We start from the raw sequence: 19,546 nt of genomic DNA, 5'->3' as shown, positions 1-19,546 counted from the left end.
CCTCTTTTCGTTTGTAACTTCTTGCTTGGACAGTGACAAACCTGACTCCTGTTATCCAGAATGCATTGGTTCTTTTTGCTTAGAGCCCACAGGTATATCGTCAGAATGTTAAAAAACACTTTTTTTTTTTTTTTAATTCCCTCCACCACCACCTTACCCCCAACCTTTAGTATGTCTGTCATTTATTTGAAATAGAGTTGTTTGTTTGGATTCTACTTTAGGATCACCCCCCCCCCCCCCGCCCAACTTTGTTGATTTTATTTCCTTAATATGTGATATATTAACTTGCTTTTGAAAGGCAGAATTTAGGTTCAAAACTGTGTAACTCACAAGGGCTTCCCTTATCTTCTGCCTCCTTCCTCTGCCTAACTACCATGTTTGGCGCCATGTTGCCATTCACTCTGTAGGTAAATGTTCTCATTAGTTTCTGGTTCATCCTCTCTCACTCAGAAGAGTACATTTTTGCATTTTGCTTTCTTCGCTTGAAAGTGAAAAACCACCCTGTATCAAGTCAAAAAAACTTTCCTCATTCTTTGTTTTTCTTTTTTTGCAGTTTTGTAGTACTCCATTATGTGCACATCATAGTTTTTTCGGCTATTCTATATATAGGGTATGTATTTTCCTAAGGCGAACAGTGTTGAAACTAATCCTTTCTGCATGTATGGTTATGTATTGTTGGGAATGTATTTTCAAAATAAATTCCTAGAAGTGGAATTGCTTGATCAAAAAGTATATACATGCACAAATTTTCATTTTCACTCCAAAATTATGAACCAGTGTATATTCCCACCAGTGTGTGAGAGTGCCTCTGTCTACACAGACTCACCAATAGAATGCTGCTGCAGGATTTTTATTTTTCCCAATCTGGTGGGTGAAAAATGATACCTGGTGTATTTCCAAATTTGTGTCATTTTATTAGGATTGAGATTGACTGTTTTCTTAACTTCAGGGCTACAGAAAACCAGCCTCAGGCCAGGTTTAGCCTGCAGGCTCCAGATTGCTGACCCCTACTTGTAGTCCATTGTTTTTCCTTTTTCTTTAGATATTGCAATTTTGTGTAATTTTCTTTCTTTGCTCATCTTTCACTTCAACCACTTTCTCTTCAACTCCTTTCTCTTCAACTCCTTTTACTTACTTCTTTATCTCATTTTTATTCTCTTGGTTGTTTTCAGCCTTTCTTACATGCCCCTTAATGTCTTTTCCTGAAATCATTTAATTTTCTTTATTTCTTCCTACTGTTTATCCTTTTCATTTTTTAACTTTAGATCTCTTTTCATTTCCCAAGTGCTCTTTGAGGGTATACAGTTGAGTTTGGGGTGCTTTACTGTAGTTTTCTTTTGCTTTTCACCATACTTTGGAGGGGAAGGCAGATTTTCCTATACAGAGATATTTTCATTCTGATTGCCGTGTTTCCATCTCAGAGACTCAGAGTTCTTTTGTGTAGATTTGTCTTTTTCTGTTTAGTCATTAGTGGATTTGTTTTTTCTTTCAAGAATTCCTAGTTAAGTAAGAGTGTCATCTTTTCAGTGCAGAGAAACAAAGTATGATTTTTTTAAGTTAGAGTGTGGTTTTGTTTGTATAGTGATTGGGGAAGGGTAGTGAATTCTATGATTTTCTGCTAAGAGAGAGTTCTTTTTTGTTTCCTGGGTTTTTAAAGTTTGCTCCTTAGAGTTTTGCTTTATTATCTGATCTTCAAAGGGCCCTTCTTTCTTCCCTTTATTCTTCTGTCTTCACCAGAGTTACGTACTTAGAATGCTGCCACCTTGACTTGCATGCCCTCCTCAGCCCCTTTGCTGTGGTGAGTGCTCAGTACTACCAGAACTCCTCTTGTACAGGCATCCTCGCTTTGACTGGTGGCCCCAGACTATAATGATGGTTGTGCTGGCTGAAACCATGCAAAGTGATCTTAATCACCAGTGGGAAAAATGACACTTGTTCTGTGACCTTTATAAATTTTTTGCCAGAACATTTAAAATTATTAATGCTACTGTCAGTTATAAATGTATAGAGAAATTTTAATGGTAAACCAATATTTGTTAGTACACTGTAATTTAAAATATTAGCAATATTGAAAAAGTTTAGAAAATTCATAAGGAGTAGTTTGAACAGCCTTCTTTGTCTTCTCATTATATAACTTACAGTATGGAGCAGGCATCTTTTCTGTCTTGGTAAATGATTATTCTCTTTTCTAAGATTGTGTCAACTTCCAGCATTTCGTCCTTTGCATTGTCATTGTGAAATACCTGAGAATTCCTTTTATGTGAAGTTTTTGCCAACATCACTTCTCTAGAACATCTTCCTTTTCATGATAGCCACTTTCTTCATTCATGTAGATATTTCACCTTCACCTAATTTTTCTGACTTCATATCTAGTCTCAAACAGCCAGCACTATCATGATAACTATTTCTGTTACTTGGCTTGATCTCAATTTCACGTTCAGTGCTACGGCTGTTCATTTCTTTACTGCACTTCCGTCTTTGGTGGCCAGTCTCTTCCTTGGTTTTGACTTTTTGCAAACATCACGTTGGTTATTCAGTAAAATACAAAGAAACAGCACAACCCCATACGTTGCTGTGCTGAATAACGTGCAGTGAGTGACCAGTTACAAACAGACTATGAAAAAGGTGATGTGAATGTTCATAGCTCATGATACACATCTGCTATTTATGTAGTCATTTGTGGACTGAGGACCTAGCAGCAAGTTTGTACTTTTTGTAATTGCTCATAGTTACTATACTGTTACTGAATTCTATACTAGACTGAATACTGTACTATTACTGAAATGTGAGGCATACTGTGTTATTGGAATTTGTGTATATTGGAAGAATGCAAAACAAGGATTTCCTATAATTTCACACTTAAGGAGGCCTTTCCTTTTGAGCCAGTAATTTTAGGTAGTCTTAGACAGCCCCTCTCCTCTCTCGTCCTCATGATTTTTCTTGAATTGCCCTTGCTCTCTGCAAAAGTGTATCAGGAGTGTGAGATTTGATGTTTCTTTTTCTGTAGACAGGTAATTTGAAGCTTCAGCATGTCTTCTAGCTTTGATAGAGTTTCAGTTCTATGTAGTTGTATTATTCTTTTTAAAAAAATATTTATTTATTTTTAATTGAAGGATAATTGCTTAGTTGTAATATTCTTATCCTGTTTTGATTTTGTGGGATATGTGGGGAAATTCAAATTTTAGGTAGGACACCATTATCCTCAGCTAACCAAAAGCCTCAACAGATTTGTTTTGTATTTATAATGTTATATATATGGGTATGAAATCCTTATGTTTTCCTTAAACTCATACCTCTTGCAAGTGGGAGAGGAATAAAGGTTGAGGTTTTTTATTGAGTAAAGATTAAATATGTTAAGTGCCATTTTTGAACAGTCTATTCTCAGAATGTGCCTAGTGTATACATTACTGATTCAGCTTGGTGAATAAGACAAGATCAGGTATTTGAAAATGCCTAGATGTATTTTATTGTAGGAAAGAATACATATTTTGAAAGATAAAAGAGAGATAAAATTAGACCAAGAAGAAAATTTAGCATCATGACAGCATATTTATTTATTATTATTTCAGTATTAACTGAATATGTTTCTCTTTTTCAGTCCTATGACAATGGGTTGGCGCAGGGAGCAGGACTTGAATCTCATGGTAAGGCATCTTAAAATAAGTGGGTGTGTGGTTTCTTTTGTCTTTAAATAACATCATGGTATCTTCAACATGTAGGACCTCAGAAGTTTGTCTCAACTCTTGAAGCAGCCTGATTATCTTCTTTCCTACTTCTCCCTGTTGACACTGTTGTGCCAATTTGAGCCTCTTCTAGGTCAGTAATCATTCAGAGATTATTCAGACCAGAATGTTCAAACAGTATTTTCTAGTAATCTTTTCAACTGTTAGCTGCATGAAAGCATCTTGGGAGGATTTAAGAAATTGTTAGAAAACAGCAAGTTTTCTTTTTTGGTGTAATACTAAAAAGCTTCTTATTATTTAGTGTAAAACTAAAGGACTTCCCTGGTGGCTCAGATGGTAAAGCGTCTATCTACAATGTCAGAGAGACCTGGGTTTGATCCCTGGGTTGGGAAGATTCCCTGGAGAAGGAAATGGCAACCCACTCCAGTACTTTTGCCTAGAAAACCACATGGACAGAGGAGCTTGGTGCAGGCTACTATCCATGGGGTCGCAAAGAGTTGGGCATGACTGAGCAACTTCACTTTCACTTTCACTAAAAAGCTAGATACAGAATATTGAACATGAATCAATGAATTTGTGAAAAAAAATTTTTTTTACCTTCTTTAATGTAATTGTACTAAGTCACAGTGATAGAACATTTTTGTGTATGGCATATGTTCACTACACACACAAATATAAGTCTCTCTCATATTTTCCCTCAATTTTGGCAGAACCAGAAGACTGAGCAGTAGTCAGTCTGTCAGCAAATCAATAGCCTGAACTCTTCAAGTGGAAAATTTTCATGTGGAAGAAAATATACTTTCATGCTCCTTTAAAAAAAAAAAAAAAAAAGAGCTCAGATCAGGGAGGCTTTCTGGATGAACGCCGTATTTCCTCTTTCTCACAGCTGTGTTTTTGTGCTCCCTTGGCGTGTCCATCCCTCTGCGAGCACGATGGAGTGGGCAGAACACATCCGTATTCAGGTCTCAGCCCTAACACTAGCTGTGCAGCTTAGGCTCCTCACTGAGTGGCTCAGAGGCGTTCTTCTTTCTTTGTTAGAGATAAGAGGGCAACTGGTTTGTAAACCATAGAACGGGTATGAAAGTTTCTTAAACGTAATGCTTGTGCTTCCTCTAGGGCCCAGCCTCTCGGGTCGCTCCTCCTCTCTCACGCTCTGACGCCCTCCTCAGTGGTGTTTGTAGAGCGCGTGTCACTGAGGGGCATACCGAACACTGTCTGGGATTTTCCTCTGAAGCCATCCTGTGATGAGGACATCTTAATTCTTGTGTGTGCCTGAGTCTCCATGAGACTGGGGTGGCAGTAGCAGTTGTGTCACTGGTCATCACCCCTTGGCAAGGAGGAATATGCTTACAGTTGCACAAAGAGGAAATCTGGCATCTGTAAAAATGTCTGAGAAGACGGGCTCTGAGCTCTCTACTAAAGGATGTTAGTAGCACCCTGGCTGAGGAGATGCTTAGCAGTGCAGGAGACTTGGGGAACAGACACCAGAAAATGGTATTGCGTTCTCTGGAATGTGAAGCAGAGAGGGCTGCTCAAACCTGATACTCTCTGATGGAAGGAAAAAGTCTTGCTGAGTCACACAAGTAGTGATTTTGAGTCCATTTGACTCAAGTAGGTTCTCACCCAACAAGACCATCATTGATGAACTGTGGTTCATGCCTAAAAGCTTACATCTTCCTTTTACCTCTCTTTTTGGGTTGGTAGGTTTCAGGACTAAAGCTGTAGAGGGGAGGGCTTGCTTCTCAGGGTGCCAAGGTACAGGATACGCTGCAGAAGGGTTATAGGCCTGCCAAGCTATTGCTCACTTGCTCCTCGCTCACTCAGTGTTTGGGGCAGCCAAGACCTGGGTGTCTAGAGCTCCTCAGGTCACCACTGAGTGTCCTACAAATATCAGATGTTTTAATGTTCTTCTGTGCTGTGAGGTTAGACAGGCTGAGAAGTACTGTTCTGGAAGGCTTTGGTATAGCCTCCCTTCCTTGTCTTATCCCTATCTACACTGGCAAGAGAGACCTCTTTCCAAAAACGAGCACTGCAGTTCGGGCACTCTGCGACGTCATTGTGTGTGTTCTCCTTTCTTTCCATCAGAGAGTATCAGATTTGAGCGGCCCTCCCTCCTCCACATCCCAGAGAGCGTAGTCTCATTTTCTGGGGTCTGTTCCCCAAGTCTCCTGCACTGCTAAGCATCTCCTCAGCCAGGGTGCCCACTAACATCCTTTACAATAGTGAGCTCAGACCGTCTTCTCAGACGTTTTTACAGGTGCCAGACTTCCTCTTTGTGCAACTGTGAGTGTATTCCGCTTACTCAGCGGAGATGGCCAGTGACACAGTTGCTATTGCCACCCCAGTCTTCACTTCACATCCTCCAGGTATTGGCTCAAACGATATTTTTGGATAAGCCCCCTATTTAAAATTGCAAACCAGCAACAAACACAGCTCATTTTTTGAATTGCAAACCAACCATATATACATATCCCAGTCTCTATCTGGAAATCTTTCTCTTATTTGTATGTGCCTTCTCTTACTGCCTTCGATAAAGAAGGTTATTTATTTACATAACCTTCTTCCACTCAGGCATAATGAACAAAGGTTAGAATTTGGATCATTATTATGAGAAGCATTTCTTAAATTGTAGTTTAATATAATGATGGTTTGTTCTCGAGACTTTTGGAAGCTTGTAGGAATCATTGACCTAATCCTATTAGTATTTAGCCGTAAGAGCATACTGTAGTTGAGTTCTCGAGCCTGCTCTTTAGTAATGTTTTTAATATGCTTACTGTCAGAATGCTTCCTGTCTTTTGGCGTTTTCATGTCTGCCTCTTACACTCTTCTACCATGCTACTTTTAATCCAGGTTTTTAGAACTGGTTTTTTAGAATTGTTTAGATAGAAACCTCTTAGGAGTAAATGTTCATAAGTGAGTTTTAGCTTAACGCATAGACTTTGTAATAACTGTTTGGCTCTTCAGAGTCCAAGCTTACTTCAGAAGTTGTTATTTTCAAAATCTGGTTGTTTGGGCAAAGTAAAGAGTATTTTTATTTTGAATTGTTCTGGCTTGCTTTAAAAAATTCCAACAGTTATTTTGGAAAGTAGCAATAATGGAGAAGGCAATGGCACCCCACTCCAGTACTCTTGCCTGGAAAATCCCATGGACGGAGGGGCCTGGTGGGCTGCAGTCCATGGGGTCGCTAGGAGTCGGACACGACTAAGCGACTTCACTTTCACTTTTCACTTTCATGCATTGGAGAAGGAAATGGCAACCCACTCCAGTGTTCTTGCCTGGAGAATCCCAGGGACGGGGGAGCCTGGTGGGCAGCCGTCTGTGGGGTCGCACAGAGTCGGACACGACTGAAGCGACTTAGCAGCAGCAGCAGCAATTAAGTACTTCTTTATTTCTTGGTGTAGTTAGTTTGAAAAATTATGTACTTTCTGTTAGAGGCTTTATATTTAATGATGTGTAATACTTGAAGTCATGGGCAGCTTCATAAAAGAGAAATTGAAACTAGTAGGTCATTGAAAGAGGAATAAGATTGATAGTTGCTGAATAGAAATTAATCTAAAAGGTTATGATATATTTGTTTTACTTTTGTTTTACTGCTAACATAGATCTTCTCTTTTTTTTTCCATTGGGAAAAAAATCTGAAGACTAAATAGTTCTTACAGTGACCCTTTATCTATTTATTTGTTTGTTTGTTTTTATTTTTTGACAGTGACCATTTTAGTGTGATAGCTGTCTTATATTTCCTAGAGCGAATGCTCGCTTTTCCTTTGCCAGGGAATATAACCAAGATTTGTAACACCAAAAAGAGAATTGCAAAATGACGCATATTAGGAACAATCTATTTAAAGAGCTAGAATTAATAAAAATCTGTAGATGAAGTTGTAATAAATTGGAAATATGGAGTATTTTCAGATTGTTTGGAGTTGACAGCAGATAGTGCCAGTGGAAAGTGGTGGAATTTGTTCGTTGGTTTTTTCCTATGTGGAGAAATACTGACTTTTCATTTCCTGAGGAAAGTAGTTTCCTTTGTGACTATAGTGTTTCCTTTGATGCTATAACATTTTAATAAACTTAGGGGTGTAAGACAATGCAAATTTGTTCTCATAGCTCCAGAGGCCAGAAGTCCGAACTGCATCTTACAGGGCTTCAGATGAAGATGTCAGCAGGGCGGGTTCTTTCTGGAGGTGCCAGGAGGTCTGTCCCTTTGCTTCTTTCAGCCTCTGGGGACTGCTCATATTCTTTGGTTTGCCATCACATCGCTTGAGTCTCCGCTTCCATTGCCTCCTTTTTGATTGTAGTCTGTCCCTCTCTTACAGGGACACTGGTTGCATTTAGGGTGTCTCCCACCCAGGATAATCTCCCCATCTCAAATCCTTAACTTCCATCACGCTTTCATAGTCCATTTTGCCATATAAGGAAACATGCCTGTGTTCCAGGGACCAGGCCCTGGCTATCACTGGGCAGCGGTGGAAGGTGGGGTGGGGCGGGGCATTTTTCAGTCTAGCGTAGTGAGCATGGACATGTACTGTGCATCCACTTCCAGATACAGTTTTCTTCTCCACCCCCAACACACGCACTCTTTCCCTCTCCCTCTTCTATTCCTTTGCTTAAGGAACTTTTCTTCCTTAAGATAACTTAAGGCTTCCCTTAAGACAAAGTCTAAGGGCTTCCCCTGTGGCTCAGCTGGTAACGAATCCGCCTGCAATGTGGGAGACCTGGGTTTGATCCCTGGGTTGGGAAGATCCCCTGGAGAAGGGAAAGGCTACCCACTCTGGTATTCTGGCCTGGAGAATTTCATGGACTATATAGTCCATGGGGTTGCAAAGAATCGAACATGACTAAGCAACTTTCACTTTCACTTTTTCTTCCTTAAATTTCTGAAGCTGACTGCATATAAGCCTCTAGTTGATGTTATATGTAAAAATTAGTCTCTAGCTTAGGCAGATGGGACCTTAGTTCATAAACAGTACACTGTCATTTTTAAGGGAATTAAAATCAGACTCAGGTGTTTAAGAGTGGTAGACAGGAAATAGTAGCCCTAGACTTTAGTTTCAGCTCTCCCATTAACCGTAAAATTTTGAACTACTTTCTAAATCTTATATTTTTCATTTAAAAAAATGATTCTTATACTTTTAAAATATTTTAAAATTTTTTCTGTTTCATCAAGTTCATATTGAAGACCTCAGTGCCTAGTGGTTATTTTAAATAGTGAAATATAAGTAAATAAAATAGTAATATAAAAGTAAAATTATATTTCTTTTAATTTTACCTTTCTTTCACTGCTTTCTAGAATTAACCATTTTTTTTTCTTCAATCATTTCATATCACTTCCCTAGACATCTAATAAGTTTAAAGTACTGTGTGGTTTTAATTAACAGGAGGATCAACTTTTTGTGGCATTGCATCACTGTGCCTGATGGGTAAACTAGAAGAAGTTTTTTCAGAAAAAGAATTGAACCGGATAAAAAGGTGGTGTATAATGAGACAACAGAACGGTTATCATGGAAGGCCTAATAAGCCTGTTGACACCTGTTACTCTTTTTGGGTTGGAGCAACTCTAAAGGTAAGAGAAATAATAAAAATGAGAAACTTTTACTGTTTGTTAATAAAAACTGTGCTTAAACGGTTTGGTCTTTTTAATGTTCATTAAATATTGTTAGGTTAAAGCCAACCTGTTGCTCTGGCAAAGCTGGTCTCTGTATGGTTTTTCCACAGAATTCAGTTACTATTCTACTACTTAAAAATTTTTATTCTTACAGAATTCTAGTGTCCAAAACCTATGTAAGAAACTAGGTGTAGTGTTATAAAAAGCTTGTAACTGAAACTTACCAGTAGTCCACCTAGATGGAAGATCCGTCTGAAAATACCAGTAAAGGATTTATGGGAAAATACCTTAAAAGACAAATCATGGGTAATTCCTTTAAAAACCATTTAAAGTTTTCTGTTTTTTATTCATTTGTATAAGCCTTCTGAAATGTATTCATTAATATGGTCATACATTTTCCCCACCTCTGCTACCTTTTGACATGTGTAAATCCATAAGATTATTAGCCATTGAGTACCCACAAGTTTTCTATATCCTAAAATTGCAAGTATCACCTAGGCCTGATATTCTGGAATCTAACAAAAGTATATTCATCATCTATATAACATGTTAATTTTTTTCTCTTAAAATGTATACATGTGGTTGAGGTAAATAAAATAGAATGTTTTTTCTAGTCTCCTCGCTTCTAGTACCATTTATCTGGTACACCATTTTAATTTTTTTAATTATGGAAAATTTCAAACATAGTGAAAAGAGAAAATGGTGTGTCAGTTCAGTTCAGTTCGGTTGCTCAGTCGTGTCCGACTCTTTGCGACCCCATGAATCACAGCACACCAGGCCTCCCTGTCCAATCACCATCTCCCGGAGTTCACTCAGACTCACGTCCATCGAGTCAGTGATGCCATCCAGCCATCTCATCCTCTGTCGTCCCCTTCTTCTGCCCCCAGTCCCTCTCAGCATCAAAGTCTTTTCCAATGAGTCAACTCTTCGCATGAGGTGGCCAAAGTACTGGAGTTTCAGCTTTAGCATCATTCCTTCCAAAGAAATCCCAGGGCTGATCTCCTTCAGAATGGACTGGTTGGACCTCCTTGCAGTCCAAGGGACTCAAGAGTCTTCTCCAACACCATAGTTCAAAAGCATCGATTCTTCGGTGCTCAGCCTTCTTCACAGTCCAACTCTCACATCCATACATGACGACAGGAAAAACCATAGCCTTGACTAGACGGACCTTAGTCAGCAAAGTAATGTCTCTGCTTTTGAATATGCTATCTAGGGTGGTCATAACTTTTCTTGCAGGGAGTAAGCCTCTTTTAATTTCATGGCTGCAATCACCATCTGCAGTGATTTTGGAGCCCCAAAAAATAAAGTCTGACACTGTTTCCACTGTTTCACCATCTGTTATATAATGAACACTTAATATGTGCAATAGCCAATTTCAGCAGTTCTCATCTCAAAGCCAGCCTTTATTCATTCATACAGCCACACACTTTTCTCCTCACTGTATTATTTTAAAGCAATTCCTAGATAACCCCTTTTTACTTTATCTGGAAATTCTTCAGTACAATCATTAAATAAAGATAGCTTTTCAAAGAATGGAGATGTAATATTCTGTCTTCTAAAAATTCAGCCATAACTCCTTATTATCATTAAATATCAACTCAAAATGATGTATATTTCCTATTGCATCACATCAAGAGGAATATAATATGATCAGCCTCTGGTTGTCTCTCCTTTTTGATCTAAGGGCTCCAGAGTTGTCAGAGCTGATTTATCCATTATAAAGTTCCCCATCAACCTGTTTTTCTTCACTTTTTTTTATGGTGGTAAAATGTATGTAATGTAATATTTATCAGTTTAACTATTTGTAAGTGTACAGATCAGTGTTGTGTAATCATTACCATTATCTATACCCCAAACATTTTCATCACCCTAAACATAAACTCTGCTCATTAAACAATAGCTCCCCTTTCTTCCATTCCCCCAGCCGCTGGTAACCTCTTTTCTGCTTTCTGTCTCTATGAATTTGCTTATTCTAGGTACATCATATAAGCAGAATTAGGTAATATGTGTCCCTTGTCTGGCTTATATTTCTCAAGATCCATCAATATTGTCATGTATATCACAATTTTATTCCTTTTTATGGTTGAGTAATATTGTACTGTAGGTATATACCACATTATATTTATCTGTTCATCTGCTGGTGGACACTTGGATTGTTTCCACCTTTTGGCTATTGTGAATAAGGTGGTTGTAAGCATTGGTGTAAAATATCTGTTCAAGTCCCTCCTTTCACTTTTTCCAGGTAATTAACTAGGAGTGGAATTGCTGGATTATATGGTAGTTATGTGTTCGACCTTTTGAGGCACCAACAGTTTTTCACAATGGCTGCACCATTTTACATTCCCCCTGGTGATGTATAAGGGCTCCAGTTTCTCCACATCTTCACCAATGCTTCTTTCTTCCGTTTTTTAATAATAGCCATCCTGATGGGTATGGACATGAATTTGAGCAAGTTCTGGGAGATGGTGAAGGACAGGGAAGCCTGGCATGCTGCAGTCCATGGGGTCGCAAAGAGTCGGACACGAGTGAGCGACTGAACTGAACTGAATAATGAGTGATATCAAGCATCTTTTGATGTGCTTACTGGCCATCTGTATCTCTTCTTTGGAGAAATGTCTGATTTATCTATTTTTTCTTTTGTTGCCAGGGCTTTTGGTTGTTATTCCATGAAATCATTGCCAAATCCAATGTTATGAAGATTTCCCCCAATGTTTTATTACAACAGTTTTTAGTATTAACTCTTAAGTTTAGGTCTTTGATCCACTTCGAGTTAATTTTTGTAATGGTGTAAATCAAGGACTTCAGCTTCATCTTTTTACATGTGGATATCCAGCTTTCCTAGTACTGTTTATTGTAAAGACAGTTCTTTACCCATCAAGTGGTCTTGGCACCTTTGTAAAGTCATCTGATATTGTATGTGAGAGCTTATTTCTGTGCACTCCATTCTATTGCATCGGTCCTTACTATTTTAATTACTGTAGCATTGTAAGTTTCGTTATCAAGAAGTATGAGTCCTGAACATTTTTCTTTTTAAAGGTTGTTTTTGCAATTTCACATGAATTTTAGGATTGGCTTTCCCATTTCTTAGGAAAAAGGCTGTTCACATTTGTATGGAGTTTGCAGTGAATCTACAGATTGCTTTGGGTAGTGTTGACATCTTAACAGTGTCTTCCTATCCATAATGAGGGGATGCTTTTCCATTATTTAGGTCTTTAATCTCATTCACCAGTGTTTTATAGTATTTTGCATACAAAGCTTTTACCTCCTTGGATAAATGTATTCTCAAGTATTTAGTGGCTTCTTTTAGAAGCCATTATAAGTAGAACTGCTTTCTTAGTTTCCTTTTGGATTGTTTGTTTTTGGTGTGTAAAAGCTTCATCTTCTTACAGAATGGTTTTAGCAGCCATTGAGGCATCATTTCTTAGATCCATTGTGTCATTGGGGGTTGTTAATTGGTGATATTCTATCATTCCCTGTAAATTTACTAACTAGTATCCTTTTGTAAAGAACTTCACTTTGACTGAAGATGTGGTTGTGCAGAGAAAGACAGATGGTTATTTACTTTAATTTTAATAATGTTCATTCCATCCATTAAGTTGGTTCTCTAGCATCCTCTACAGCTTTCCAGTAAAATAATTTTAGGGTTTTTTTCTTTTTTACACTTTGAGCGCCATTGTGGACTCATAGATTTTAATATGTTCTATCTGTTTTAGTCCATTACATTGTTCTTGTTAATGCTCAGTTTGTCCCATCTCTAACCAGTATGAGCCCCTTCGTTCTTGAGTCTTTTTGTATGATTTTGGTGCCCTTTGACAACTTTCTAGAGGCAGCTTTTAAAAATTTTAATTCTTATGGATAGCTTTAAATAACTTTAAACATGCTGATTGCTTGACTTAACACATTTAGACATTATCGTTGATTCCCAGCTGTGAAAAATGAAGATTTGGTCTCCCTTTTTTCCAGCAAATTGTTACTGAGTTTTTTGTTTTTTGTTTTTTTTCAGTTCTGAACCTTTTCTCTTCCTCTTCCTTCTAAATCTGTTTACCTTTTTTGTATAATGTCAAGTTAGGTAACATTTGTATTTTGCTCAGTAACAATGATCAAATATTTTATGCTTTGCCTGTAGGTTGATTTTAAAATTTGAAAACTAATAACCACTTACTAGAATCATGTAAATATTCTTTATTGCTTAACCAAGTATAATTATAGTTTCTTCTCTCTATGTAATGACCCATGTGCTACTTATACTAGAAAGCGTTTCTAGTATCAGGAGTCTAGAGAGTCTCTGCTTATATTCTATTAATTAAATAAAAATGAATGAATAAGGTTGCTTCTTATTAGTACCATAACTTTCTAATTGGTTTTATTTTGCTTTTTGAGACATGATGCTGCTTTGTTAGTCTTTAATACTTTCTGTGGCTCTCTGGTTAATATTATTAGCACACTTCAGCTGCTTCGTGACACTTGAGCTTTCTTACGTGCTCACTATCCCCTGACCCTGTTCTCTTCACTATTTGATTTATCCTTTGTTTTTCCTGTTTAATAGGATCTTGGGAAAAAGAACAATACATGTCCTGAATCTTTAAGCTACTTAATCTTTTATGCTAAAATTGTATTTGTCTCACCTTTTGTCTTTCTTAATTAAAGAGCTTTAATTTTTTACTATTCTCAAAATTGTCTTTAGCATGTGATTAAATTTTTATTGTCCTTTTTTTGAAATATTTTTACTTATCATTACTATAGTTAAGAACTAACAGTTCAGAAATCTATTATAAGAGTTAGAATATGGGTAAGTAAAATTGCCCTTGTAAAAATAACTGGTGAAGTTGAACACATTGGCGAGTTGTGTTTTGAATATGTTGCAGAGAAGTCATTTGGATCTGTTTCAAAAGAAAGAAATAGTGAATGGGTCACAAAAATGAGAGTAGATGATTTTTAAAAAGTTAATGTGGTTGATAATTTTAAATGTTCAAGTCCCTTAGGCTTGCTTTGAGAGCCTTAACTAGAGAAAAGCATTTTTAAATTATATATATCTGAAAATTGAGCCACAGGTTGCTATGAAGGTTTTATGTCAATAAATTTATGTTTGTTACTGTCGTTTCAGCTTCTGAAAATTTTCCAGTATACTAACTTTGAGAAAAATAGAAATTACATCTTATCAACTCAAGATCGCCTCGTTGGGGGATTTGCCAAGTGGCCAGATAGTCATCCAGGTAGTTTATTTTTTGTGTAAATCCAGAGCAACCTTTGTTTTATTTATTAAATAGATCTTTAAGTGTTTGTCAGAAAGGGTATATGATAGAAAATATAGCCACAGTTATAAACTTCCTTTAAGTAAGGTTTTTAAGAAGGTAAATTGTTTAAATTTACAGTAGATTTAGGATCTTCAGGGTGTAAAGGAAGGGTTTGATTATCAAGATACTGGTATAGTTTGCCTTTTTTCCCAAATATTTTACTTAGCAATGTATTATTTTATTGCAGACAATAAGACAGGTGGTCTGAATGGTCCCAATTCAAAATAGAATAATTTGGTTCATCCAAAATCTTTAGGAGTATTAGCTGTCACTTGAGCTATGTGTAGAATAAATTACTCTTAAATCCAAAAGAGAACTAATTCTTATTCTTTGCAGAAGTCATTCTCCAAGCTACTTCCCCCTCCCTCTTAGGTTTCACCTCCAGTAAAATGATCTATTTACAGCCTCCAAAATCCCAATTCAAGAGTTTGTTAAAAATAAGTCAGAATGCTGATGCTTTTGATAAGCAGAATGACAAAGTATTAGCTATAAATACACGAAACTAGATTCAAGAAATGATTGCTTTTACAACATTGCAATAATATCGTGGTTTTTATTGTTAGCCTAGAACCTCTTTCCCTCATCTCTTGTCATAGAACTGTTATGGTCAGAATATGTACCTGAATTGAAATACAAAAAAAGGGCTCATGGAATCATATTTTCGTACCTGAAGAAAGCAGGAATATTTCCTTATATCCATATTTACTTGTTTTTTCATGCAAAATATGCTTCTTTTTTTAAAAAAACGGTACAATGCTTTTTATTTCTAAGTGTTAGAAAGTGTTAGTTGCTCAGTCACGTCCAACTTTTTGTGACCCCGTGGACTGTGTAGCCTACCAGGCTTCTCTGTCCATGGGATTTTCCAGGCAAGAATATTTGAGTGGATTGCCATTTCCTACTCCAGAGGATCGTCCCAAGCCAAGGATCAAACCCATGTCTCTTGAATCTCCGGCATTGGCAGGTGGATGTTTTACTACTAGTGCCGCCTGAGAATATTTAGAAATTTTTGGCATCTGTAACCCATAGCTGTAAATATGTTTTAAAAGTCCCTCAAGAAAACAGTTGTTTTGGTATCGATTCCTGTTTTCAACCAGTACATGGTACTGTTTTAACAAATAATGAGAATAGAGAAATGACACTCTTGAAAAGCATTTCTTATGTAAACATATTGAGATACATTTTGATTTTTTACAGTAGCTTTTTAAAAAGTTAGTTCTTGGAGCTTTTTTGTAGAGAGGTCAATTGCTAAGTTTAATATTTGTGTAAATACTTGGTTGTAATATTCTTTTTAGATACGTTGCAATGTCTTCCGATTCTATACATTATAAAGCATAGAAATCATTGTATGATAAATTGACTTTATGTGGAAAAGATTTGTTTGCAGAGCTGTTATAAAAATTATTTTAATAGGATTTTTAAAAATTAGCTTATGCTTGGTTCTAATAAATCAATCTATTGACAGATTTGACACAAAGAGATTTTATATACATTAACAGGAAAAATTTATTAAAGAAATTAAGTTTTACTATGAAGAAAATGTATATTTCTACATTTAAAGTGTTCGAATACATCACCACTTACAGATGAGATTATTATTTTTAAGATTTGAAATGTTTAACTTCTATTTCACTAGCTTTTATAAACAATCCTTTTGAGGAATAAAAATTTTACATTACCTGGAACGTGTAAGATCCTGTTTTACATTATTATGAGTGTATTTTCTGTTGCATTTTTTTCCTAGAAAAGTTTTCTCGTTTCTAGACAATAAAATTTAATGTTGCTTTGTGCCTTTTGTAATTTAACATAACTGCAAGAAAAATAGAATAGGAAAAATCAAAAAAAATTTTTTTGGTGTGAAAATTAGAGGAAAGTGAGCTAGAAGAAGTCTTAAGCATTCTCTGAAAAAAATATAAAAGGGGATTGACTTGGGCCTAACTGGTGAAATAACTTTTTCACAAATAACACTGAATAAGTACAACTATCTGTCATTCCTTTTATGAAAACTAAATGTTATTTATGAAAGTCAACCTTTCTCTTTAATTCTTTTGATACACTTTGACTTGTTTGGAACCTTAATAGCCCATGAAGCTGTAAATAATGACCAACTCAAAAATAGAAAAAAATTTTGACCAGTACAAAATCTATTTTTTGTAAGTGTTCCCATAACGGCGGAACTCTGAGCACTTTTAGGACTCAATATAAGGCTGTCATGCAGGCAACGGCCATGTGATTTCAGTGGTCATTTAATGGAAGAAAGTTACTGCCCTGGAAGATGGGAAACTGTAGTGAGGTCAGTGCAGAATCGTTCTGGTGTGAACAGTAGCATTATTACAACCAAACAGAATGTCTGAGTTTGTTTTTATTATCAGGTCGGATATTTTTAGAGTGACTGACATTACTTGAAATAGGAAAATTAAATATAGTACAGCATTCCAGAATGAGTTATTTTGCTCAGTCTTCTTTCATTTAACACAGAGTTGGCCTTGTGTGGTTTAGGAGTTGTCAGAGGTAAAACTTAGCAAGGAATGCTGTGCTGCTTAGATTCTGAGGTTTGTTTATTTTCATTTTTAAGAAGAAATTTCCTTTTATGATAGGAACATCTTTGTTTCCATATTCTGTTGTCAGCAAAGGAGAAAACCCATTAGAGTGAGGAGTCTTTGCTAGTACTCTCCCTGTTTATTCTTCAGTCACAGAAGATGTTGGTGGACTCACTTCTTAAGCTAGGAACTGTTTTCCTTGTTAGTGATATTTTCTTGAATATCATCTGATTTTGATCATCTAGTTTTTAAAAATTTGAGGTTTGAGACTTTGAGAAAGCAAATATTTCAAAACTATTTAGTATTTTTCTAAATTTATTTTTAATGTAGTGATGGGCTGATAAGTAGCTAAATATTTTGTACAAATAATAATGCTTGTTGTGATAAAAAAAAATGTCTTATTTTCAGACGCTTTGCATGCATACTTTGGAATTTGTGGCCTGTCACTAATGGAGGAAAGTGGCATCTGTAAGGTTCATCCTGCCCTGAACGTAAGCACACGGACTTCTGAGCGCCTTCGAGATCTCCATCAGAGCTGGAAAACCAAGGACTCTAAAGAGTGCTCAGAGAATGTACACATCTCCACGTGACTAACTTTAGACTGGGGGGCGGTGGGGAGGGTTTGTAGCCTAACTGTAGCTCAAGGTTTAAAGCCATGGATAACCAAGTGTGCTCTTTTTTTAAGAGGTAGTTTTACAGTCGAATCTTGTGCCGATGTCACTTTGGGATATGCTCTTGAGCCAGTAACCTTTGTGCTAGGTTTCAAGAAAATCTTTGTTGAAGTTTGAACCACAGTGGACTTCGTCATGGTTCTTAAATGTTTATACTGTATTTCTAAGTTCTTTGAGGCAAATTAACTGTATGTATGTAGGTTATCTTAAAAAAAAAAAAAACTTCAGTACAGAATTGTATCATATTATAAAATGGACACAAATCTTCAAAAGAAGTTTACAGTTCACATAGCATTGGTAATCTTCGGGTGAGCACTTAGTGATCATTTAAAAAGCTTGACTGCTTATGGTGGAACATTGCTTTAATGAATTAAGTATCTGGGGTTATTCTTTGAAAACAGATGATCCCATAATTTTTAAAAGAAGAGTGACTTATTTTGTCTTATTCTTAAGTAAAATGTGCCAATTAAACTTTTGTGGCCTATACAAATGAAATTAACTTCATAGCAAGAATGAATAGGCTTAACTAATACAGTAATTTCCTAAAGGGAGATTGTTATAAAAAGACTATTATGTAACTGAGAAGAAAGTAATTTAACTGTATGTGATTGTGAATGGGAAAGTTTTGTGCTGTGTGGGTCATCTATTTTAGATGTTGCTGGGGTAAATAACAGTTATGTTTGATTTTAATCTCAAATCATTAGTCGCTTTTTTTTTTTCCTCCTTTCTCCAGGGAAAGCCGTCTTACCTACAGGGAAAAACATTTAGTGGTTTTGTTTCTTTTTCTGAGATAAATTTTAAACTGTATTTTTATAACTGAATTATTTTTAGCCATTTGGTTTTTTTGTTGTTGTTGCTTCCAGTGTTTTAGCTTTTCTGATTTCAAACTGATAATTTTCTTATTTTTTGAAGTTAAATAAGTAAACATTTAAGTGAAAAAAAATAGCGCCTCTCAATTAAATTTAATGGTATAGCTCCATTCACAGTCATAATATTTTTGTAATATTTTCAGGTAAGTGGGAAGGTAATGTATGCCTTAGAGGTTAAGGACTGGGGTTTGCTTTTCATTGTTCTGTTTTCTTCATTCTGTGACCTACCTGAATTGTAAAGGAGTGGTGTAAAAACTTACCTTTATTAGTAATCAGTTTATCAGTGAATCACACCCATCACTGTTTGCTCAGTGGCAAAGTTATGACAGTAGTTCTGAAACGGAGAAGGAAATCACTTTACCAGAGAGACAAGGTTTAAGTTAAAATCTTGGTGAAAATAAATGTTGGAGTTTTTAGGTTTACAGGTAAAGTATCAAGATAAAAACTAAATTACTAGTATCACTGTTTAGATATTGTAATATCTAAATTTTTATTTTTTAGTGTTGAAAAAAAAGTACTCTTAAATAATGATCCCAGGGGAAACCTAGTATGTACATGACAAAATGATTCATTTATTATTCACATGCTTAGTTTAAACCTCAGTTTGCCAAAGTCAGCTCTTTTTTTCTTTTAATAGAAATAAAATCAGAGAACTGATGGTGGGGAAAAAAAGAAACCTAGCAATAGATGTCATCCTTCCATGAGTTATTCCAGTTTGCACTGGTTTAAATCCTGACAAATTTAGACACCTGCATCTCAAACTAAGACATTTCTTAGACATCAGGAGTTAAAATGACATATATGTAATGGCTTTAGAAGTATATAAAAAGCCCCAATTTTTTTTTTTCCTGAATTGCCGTTAGTGGTTGGAAGCATAAAAAAGTTAGTAT

At 36.2% G+C, this 19,546-nt stretch overlaps 1 protein-coding gene across 1 annotated transcript in view; it reads left to right on the top strand.

Annotated features, from left to right (window-relative positions):
• Window positions 1-18,644, top strand: part of PGGT1B (protein geranylgeranyltransferase type I subunit beta) — a 57,439-nt gene extending 38,795 nt beyond the window's left edge. The window contains exons 6-9 of the mRNA XM_052646844.1: window positions 3,599-3,644; window positions 9,059-9,243; window positions 14,390-14,498; window positions 17,525-18,644. Of these exons, the coding sequence (XP_052502804.1) occupies window positions 3,599-3,644; window positions 9,059-9,243; window positions 14,390-14,498; window positions 17,525-17,706 (522 nt within the window). The 3' untranslated portion in view covers window positions 17,707-18,644. The remainder of the gene's footprint in view (window positions 1-3,598; window positions 3,645-9,058; window positions 9,244-14,389; window positions 14,499-17,524) is intronic.
• The last annotated feature ends 902 nt before the right edge of the window (window positions 18,645-19,546 follow it).

This window comes from Budorcas taxicolor, chromosome 10, assembly GCF_023091745.1.
Source record: "Budorcas taxicolor isolate Tak-1 chromosome 10, Takin1.1, whole genome shotgun sequence".
In the NCBI taxonomy this organism is placed as follows: Eukaryota; Metazoa; Chordata; class Mammalia; order Artiodactyla; family Bovidae; genus Budorcas; species Budorcas taxicolor.
Note: the sequence above shows the minus strand (reverse complement) of the source record. Positions and strands in the feature narration are given on the sequence as shown.